Consider the following 8,889-nt stretch of genomic DNA (forward strand, 5'->3'; position numbering starts at 1 on the left):
CAACAGTCAAGTTTCAATGACACCAAGTATACGCAGACTGATGGAGATATATAGCCAATCAAGCTAAAAATTCACAGCCAAAAGAACACACCGTTTCAGGAAGATTGTATATAAGCACCGAACTCATAACAGTAGCAAGAGAAAAGATTCTGCAGCTCAATTGTGTACCATATTAGGAACCATATAATGTAGAAAATAGTGAGTTTAATATGGCAACGAGCCTGTATCATGTAAAGATGACCTCAATTATGAACTTACCGGTCATCATACACATTTGATTTACCAACACTTTCAAATCCTTCTGTGTCAAGGTAAACCACGGATGTTTTGACCCCATCAATAACCATCTCCAGAGGAATGCCCCATACCCATATCCCTGAAATAAAAGAAAGAATGTCAACAATCAACGATTAGGAAGAACACCAGAAAATTCTGGTCTACCAACCAAGGGGGGAAGAATTTTCAGCTCATTCACAAGAAGCCAATCAATAAGGAGCTATGATCAACTAGAAATATTTATAAAAATCTTGCCCCCATACCTTTAGTTTTTGTATCACGCATATGGCCAACACCAAAACCTGCAATTCTCAAAACGTCATAACAATCAGAAGGCATGACAATACAAAGCTAAAAAGTTGTAGACCAAATATAAGGTTTTAGATAAATAAAACACAGACCTTCATAACATGAAAGAGACAGAAGTTGGTTTAGAAGAAAGGATTTTCCAGAGCGGTAAGGACCGATAACCTGAAACAACAATAATAATTTTTTTCTAAGCACTTAAATGGAGAATACACACACAGAGATGCACACAAGTGTGTATTCAACCGAGCACACACACAAAAAGGCAAGTATTAGTACAGGTGTTCATGCCCATGAAGCCCAACAGCTATTGGAATTTTAAATACGTCCACACTGCCAGCCACCATGCCCGATGGGTCCATTATAAGAAACAAATGCTATCAGTGAATATCCAGTTTCTTCATACCAAATGTATAAATCCGACCTTATTAAATAAATATAACTAAAATACTTTGAACTTTTCAAACCTTGAAAATATTACTAATCACAAAACAACAAATATACTCTAATTGCAAGGAGCACACTGATGTTTATCTCTCGTCACAGATATCACCGATAAATCGAAAATATCAACTTTATAAATCCTTTTTCTGGAAAAACGATTTATAAGGTAAAATATCATGATATTTTCACAAAATATTCTATTGCAATAATATTGTGATATTTTCAGTTATTTTTCCTTTTCTATATCCTAGATATGTTTTTTTCTTCTTTCTTTTGTATTGTTTACTTATTTCTTTTATTACATTTTATACATGTGTATTGTATTATCTAAACATATTATTTTCTTACTTATTTCTGCTATCTTATATTTTTTTAGATTCTTTTAAATGTCAAGATTTTTTCCAAGAAAACCTATATTATCAGGAGATTTGCCTTGCCAATATATGTAGCCAAGACCAATATTTTGTTAAGAATATATTTTGGATCAGTCGGATCTGGATTTGGGTCCAGTAGTTATAACATATTGTAATTGTAAATACCCAATCATATCGAGGGTATTATTGTAATCTCTCATATTCTTGATATCTATATATTGCTGGACAACCCTATAATAGGGTGAGACACCAGATAGAGAATCTATCGGACTCTCGCTGAGGGAAGGAGATACAAGAATCTTTACCTACTTGATGAATCCCAAAGTCATCCAGTCATGCTTTGTTTACTTCTTCAAATTTCATTCATAGTCAAGATGTCGACATTCAGTTTTCTTGATAGTCTATATAATAAAGATTTCATTGATGTTAAAAGAAGAAATCACTCTTCTTTTGTGTTAGTTGTCGGGTTTGTAAGAGCCATGAATTTCCTTTCTCAATATCTAATAAAAATGCTTCATTTCCTTTTAAACTCATTCATTCTAATGTGTAGGGACCTTCTCCTGTTAAGTCTTTATCAAAATCTAAATATTATTTGATCTTTGTTAATGATTATAGTCGTTTTACTTAAATATTTTTTTTTAAAATCCAAAGATCAAGTTTTTCCAATCTTTTGTCAATTCAAGTCATATGTAGAGACTCAATTCTCAAGCAAAATTTTTGCCCTACGAAATGGCGGTGGTGGTGAATACATGTCAAATGAATTTATGTGTTATTTGCATGATAATGGTATTCATCATGAGTTGAGTTGTCCTAAAACTTCTCAACAAAATGGAGTCGCAGGACGAAAGCATCGTCATGTGGTTGAAACAGCCTTGAGGGCTGAATTATGGTCGGAGGTTTTCCACACAGCCGTTCACTTGATAAATAGAATGCTCCTATCTACTCTTGGAGGAGAATCGACTTATTTTCTACTGTATGAAAAACATCTGGACTATTCTCAATTGAGGACATATGGCTGACAATGTTTTGTTCATATTTACAGTTCCTTACGGAACAAATTATCTCCCAGGGCCACAGTTTGTCAGTTTATTGGATACGATGATGAATTCATGGGATATCGTTGTTTTGATCATGATTCCAACAAAGTTATCATCTCACGACATGTTACTTTCCATGAGCATATGTGTGGTAGCACACAACAACCAACTAATCATAATCTTTTGCAATCGTTTTGGCCTTCATCTCATAGTGTACCCAGTGAAGGAAATCATAGTGTTGTTGCATACAGCACAGCTGATGCTCCTTCTTCTCACAGCATAAGGGTGACTCAATCCACATGGTTTCCATCTTTTCATCACATTTATACCAAAAGAGAAACCATATCGCAGCCATCTGTTTGCCGTGGAACAGCAACAAATAATATGATGTCATCGCAGCAAAATTTGCCTCGTATTGTTACTGTTTTGGATCAGCCACAACAGTCCAATGAGGCTACTCTTCATCATGCAGCAGATGTGAATCACCTGGTGCAATTCAGCCACCAATTCATAACAGTCCAGATGCGGGTTCTTCGGCCAATCCTCCTATTTGTATGTCTACTCGAGTGAAAAACCCACCAGCTAGATGAGTAAGCTATGAATCTTTTTCTTTGGACTTTTACACATATGCTACAGCTCTTGAATATACTCAAGAGCCGAGATCTTTTGCTGAGGCAAGTCAAAATTCTCACTGGATAGAGGCAATGAATGATGAAATCGGTGCACTTCATGAGTGTCATATATGGGATATCGTCTCTAGACCTACAGACAAAAATGTTGTTAGTTGTCGTTGGGTATATAAAGTTAAGTGCAAATCATATGGTAGCATTGAACGCTTTAAAGCGAGATTTGTAGCTAAGGGCTACACTCAGGAGCATAGGTTGAATTTTGATGAGATTTTCAGCCCTATAATTCGGATGGGAACCATCACGGTTGTTATATCACGGGTTGTGACACATGGATGGAATTTATTTCAGTTAGACATTAAAAATGCATTTTTGTATGGAGATTTATGTGAGGAAGTGTATATGAAGCAGTGTTGTGAAAAGCGTTGAGGCGTAGTGAGGCGCTCCACCAAAAACCGAGGCAAGGCGTAAAGCGTAAGCCTCAAAAAAAAATTGAAAACTTTAAAAAATTTATAAAAAAAAAATATCTAAAAATACAAATAAATAAAGAAATGCTTTATTGATGAAATAACGACCAATAAGAAATAGAAAATCTTAAATAAGTACTAAAAAATATGAGATTAACATATAAAAGTAACTAAAAATTGATTATATAACTGGAAAATATATGAGATTAACCAAAAAAAGTTAAAATTTACTAAAAAACTGATTACATAATTGAAATAACTGGAAAATATATGAGATTAACATATAAAAGTAACTAAAAAAATGATTACATAACTGAAAAATATATGAGATTAACCAACAAAAGATAAAATATACTAAGAAACCGATTACATAACTGGAAAATATATGAGATTAACCAACAAAAGTTAAAATATATGAGATTATTCTAAAAAAATGAGATTAACATATAAAAGTAACTAAAAACTAATTACATAACTGGAAAATATATGAGATTAACCAAAAAAAAGTTAAAATATACTAAGAAACTGATTACATAACTGAAATAACTGAAAAATATATAAGATTAACCTACAAAAGTTAAAATATATGAGATTATTCTAAAAAATGTGAGATTAACATATAAAAGTAACTAAAAACTGATTACATAACTGAAAAATATATGAGATTAACCAACAAAAGTAAAATATACTAAGAAACTGATTACATAACTGAAATAACTGAAAAATATATGAGATTAACCTACAAAAGTTAAAATATATGAGATTATTCTAAAAAATATGAGATTAACATATAAAATTAACTAAAAAACTGATTACATAACTGAAAAATATATGAGATTAACCAACAAAAGTTAAAATATATTAAGAAACTAATTACATGACTAAAATAACTAAAAAATATATGAGATTAACTAACAAAAGTTGAAATATAGTAATATACTAATAAACTTATTACATAATTGAAATAAATGGAAAATATATGAGATTAACCTACAAAAACTTTGTTGATTATGTCTCTGAAATCTTGTTGTAAAAAAGAAAGAAATATATATATATATATATATATATATATATTTTGCACCTTGAGGCACAGAGGGTTGTGTTTTGCGCCTTAAGGCGCGTTTTTTATAACACTGATATGAAGCATCCACTTGGATATCCAGAAGGAGATCAAAGTGTCATTATGCCAAAATTGAAAAAGACTATTTATGGTCTTAAGCAGGCTTCTCGAGCATGGTTTGACACCTTTAGTATTGTTGTGAAGACCCTTGGTTTTGAAAGAAGCCATTGTGACTATTCTTTATTTGTGCAGAGACAACATTCCGATATCACTATTATATTAGTCTATGTTGATGACATCATTATTACGAAAAATAGTGATGACAGAATTGCTCGGTTAAAGACTTTATTGCATGAAAAAAATCATATGAAGGACTTGGGATCTCTCTGATATTTTCTTGAAGTGCAGGTCGATCAACAACCAAATTGTCTTGTTCTTTCTCAACAAAAATATGGCCATGGCATTTTGCACCGCAATGACAAGGTACAATGTAAGCTCGTGGATACTCCAATGGTTGTTCACACACATTTGAGTACAGACTCAGAAGATGACCATTATTTGGCTGATCCTGCAAAATATCAAAGTATTGTTGGGTCTCGTACCTGACCTTCACTAGACCAGATTTGATATTCCCTGTAAATCAAGTTTCTCAATTCATGCGTGTCTTATACAAGACACATGAAAGCCGTAAAACGCATTCTCCGATATATCAAAGGTACACTTTCTGATGGGCTCGTTTATGCCAAACCGGTTAATACGAATATGCATCATTCTATTAAGGTGATTGCATATTCGGACGCTGATTGGGCACATGATCTCACGATGAGACGATCAGTCACTGGCTATGGTGTCTATTTAGGTTCTCATCTCGTCTCTTGGACAGGCAAGAAACAAAAAATAGTTGTTCAATCAAGCACGGAGGTCGAGAATCGGGCCATAGCAGCTGTTACTCCTGAATTTGCATGGATTAAGCATATTTTATATAGTTTATATCAACGCATTTTCAGTTCCTTGTTGTATTATGACAATCGCAGTGCAGTCTCTATTTTCACTAATCTGGTTCAGCATGGAAAAATAAAACATGTGAAGATCGATCAATATTTTGTCAAGGAAAAAGTTGAATCTAAAAAAATGCATTCTATATTTATTCGGAGAGAATATCAAGTGGCAAATTTGTTTATCGAGGCACTTTCAGTGAATCGGTTTTGGCTTTTAAAATCCAAATTGGCCATGGTGCTTTCACATGTTCAGTTTGAGATGGCATGTTAAGAATATGTTTTGGATTTGGATTTGGATTTGGGTCCAGTAGTTATAACACATTGTAATTGTAAATATCCAATCATATCAAGGGTATTATTGTAATCTCTCATAGTCTTGATATCTATATATTGTTGGACAACCCTACAATAGGGTGAGACGCCATATTGAAAATCTATCCCCTTCTTTCTTTTCTTTCTTTTCTTTCTTTTCTTTCTTTTTGACTGTTGTTTGTGCAGGAACCCTATTTCAAAGGCGTCATGTTTATCACAGCTATGTACATCTTTATGATAAGACAAATCTATTGCAATTCATTTATTTGAAAAGACAAGACACTTTCTGAATTTCATAACCTTCAAACCTCAAATCCTTCTTAGAATTTGTCATTGGCAGGGGTTTAGAGTTGTTTAATGTACTTCTGCCATGTAGCAAGGGAATCTTACCATCTCCTTCTCATGAAGCACACAACTGGTAGACGCAACTTATTGATCTCTTTCCCACCTATATCATGCATCTGGACAGGTTTCAAGTCATTTTCTGCATACTTTCTAGTTTCTCCTCAGTTCCTACCTACTTAATAATTTTCTCAATCATTGAAGGTTAATTATGAGTTGGAAGTTACTGTACCATATTCCACTTTACAACTCTTTTGTCCACAATAGCAAATCAACACATATTCAACAACTACCAAGCAGAGAGAGAGAGAGAGAGTTTTCAATAGAAAGATGCTGCAACACAGTGCCAAGGTTACGAGGGAGAGAAAAGAGAGAAGAGAGAGAGAGAGAAAAGAAAGAGAGAGAGAGCATAAGCACTCAGATAAGGCACATAAGAGTACCTCTATGGAAGAATCACAGCTAGCTAATCAAATGAACATTGATCATCTTTGAAAACAAGACTTTCACAACCAAAACCTTCTAGATTTTAGAAAGCAACATCTTGAATTACAGAATTCAACAAACATTACAAATGATAAACAAAAACTTGATCTCTAACTTACTGCAACAGCTGAAACAGGATTGGTTATTCTTTCTATTGCTTCTAACCCCTCCTTTGCAAGAAGAAGCTTTGTATGTCCAGGATCAGGCTCCACGATTGGGAGTCTGCAAATGAAGTGCCATTAGTAAGCACCCAGCCGGCTCAATGGTGCAAAAGGCAACAAAATCAGACCAACAATGCAGTAATAGGAAGGGAAAAAAATTAAAATAATAATAATAATAAAAGTAGAAATAGCATGATGCAAGCAAGAACGGATGTCATGCAAAAGATGAAGATATGAGAATGTCCTGAAAATACTCACAATCATCTCAAGACCTAAATACTGCTAGATGAAAATAGTATAATATCTGCAAAAGGCGAGTTCGCATGCCAAAAGTCAAGAATACCCAAAGGTGGTATACATGTCTATGCATCTAGCATCCATGCTTGTTCTTCAATGTATGAGTGTTTATAGGATAGTCTTTCAGTTATATAGACGCACATATAGGGGTTGTGTGAATGTTTGACAACAACTCTTCAACTGGAAGTTCGTTTCATCTTCTAGCAAGGGCTGAGAAAGTTGGGAAGTTTTTCTATTACTATATTGCTTCAAAAAAATCGAAGATCAAACAGAGAACAATCGATTCGTGATGCTTCACAGCTTCCCCATACATCTGTATTTGTGTTCGACCGAAACAAACTAAGCTCACTTTCCAATGCTGGGCTATTACACAATCCAATTTGATATGCCATTATCAACACAATTAATTCATTCGACCTGGATCATGCATTTGTAAACTCTCATCGTCGACCCCTAATTTCTCCTTAAGTGGAACAATACCTAGCATGCCTACTTGTAACCAATTTATTCGTCCAGAATAAAAGTCACTAGAATAACCCATCGGAAGTCAATCAAATTCGCACGAAAACCAACCTAATCCGGCTATAAAGACAACACAATTAAGTAGCAAATTCAAAGCCGTCACCGTTTTCCATTTCCAACAAGAGTCGGTATGCAACAAATATTCAAAAAAAAAAAAATCAAACAAGAGCAAAAGAATCCTCATCGAAATGAAACAGAAAGCTTCAGACATTCAAAAAGCGATCAAAAACCTTAATTTTTCGTGTTATTACGCAGAAACGCATCCCACATTTTGGCAAGGAACAAGAGATCAGCAAGAACTTCTGCAGAAGCGAAGCAGCAGCAAAGAAAACAAATACTTACGCCCGCCGGAAATCATCCGGCAAAGAGATTACGGGAACGGAAGAAGCGACGAAGCCAACGAAGAAGAAGAAGACGATCGACGCCAGGACGGAAACCTCCATTTCCCCGCAGAATCAATCCCTCCAATTCTCGAATCGAAGAAGCAGTCCGGACGATCTTGAAGAGAAACGCATCGATAGGTTGGCCCGCGCGCTAAGAAAAGCATATGGCGGCAGACGCGCTGATCTACAGAAGAAGGGAAAAGGATCGAATGGCTCAGATCCGGCGCCACGATAGATTCTTCCTTCTCCGCTAATCCGCCACTTCTTTCCTGCTTTTTTCCTTTTTTTCCTTTATGGTCGTCTCCCTTTTTGCTGGTTTTCAAACGAGCTGGAAAACTGCCCCTGGGCTTCACGGAAAACCGCTATTACAGTGAAGAAGAGTATCTCGTGCGCGCGCGCGCGAGAGAGAGCGAGAGAGAGAGAGAGACGTGGCGCGTAGTCTCCACGGGCAGGGACAGGAAGGCTTGGGTGGTATTTATACTGCGTCCGGTCTTCACGAGGAGACGGAAGGACGGACTAAGAAGCGTTGTAGTAAAAGGATCCTGCTCTAACACATCATGTCAGAGGATCCTGTGTTGATCTTAGCCGTTCAACTGATGTATGTCGACGGTAAAGACTAGTCCACATCCAATAAAAATATGGATTAATCGTAACCATGAGTATAGATTAATCCGAGCCATTGGTTGAACGGCTAAAATGGCTGTAAACTCAGGGTGAGAGAGGCAGAGGACACACCCTAACTTCCCTCGTGTCGTGTCTCACTGTTTTCAAAATGTTGTGTTCCCCATCAGTTTTGTCATA

The 8,889-nt window shown here is 35.4% G+C and overlaps 1 protein-coding gene across 1 annotated transcript in view; it reads right to left on the bottom strand.

The window, feature by feature from the left end:
• LOC149827762 (uncharacterized) overlaps nucleotides 1-8,470 on the bottom strand; it is a 34,158-nt gene extending 25,688 nt beyond the window's left edge. The window contains exons 1-6 of the mRNA XM_090018243.1: nucleotides 8,048-8,470; nucleotides 6,845-6,947; nucleotides 678-747; nucleotides 540-578; nucleotides 259-376; nucleotides 92-149 (exon numbers count right to left, since the gene is read on the bottom strand). Of these exons, the coding sequence (XP_089874369.1) occupies nucleotides 92-149; nucleotides 259-376; nucleotides 540-578; nucleotides 678-747; nucleotides 6,845-6,947; nucleotides 8,048-8,148 (489 nt within the window). The 5' untranslated portion in view covers nucleotides 8,149-8,470. The remainder of the gene's footprint in view (nucleotides 1-91; nucleotides 150-258; nucleotides 377-539; nucleotides 579-677; nucleotides 748-6,844; nucleotides 6,948-8,047) is intronic.
• Between the last annotated feature and the right edge of the window lie 419 nt (nucleotides 8,471-8,889).

The sequence above is a fragment of the Nuphar pumila genome, chromosome 10, assembly GCF_984573655.1.
Source record: "Nuphar pumila chromosome 10, dmNupPumi1.hap1.1, whole genome shotgun sequence".
Taxonomy (NCBI): Eukaryota; Viridiplantae; Streptophyta; class Magnoliopsida; order Nymphaeales; family Nymphaeaceae; genus Nuphar; species Nuphar pumila.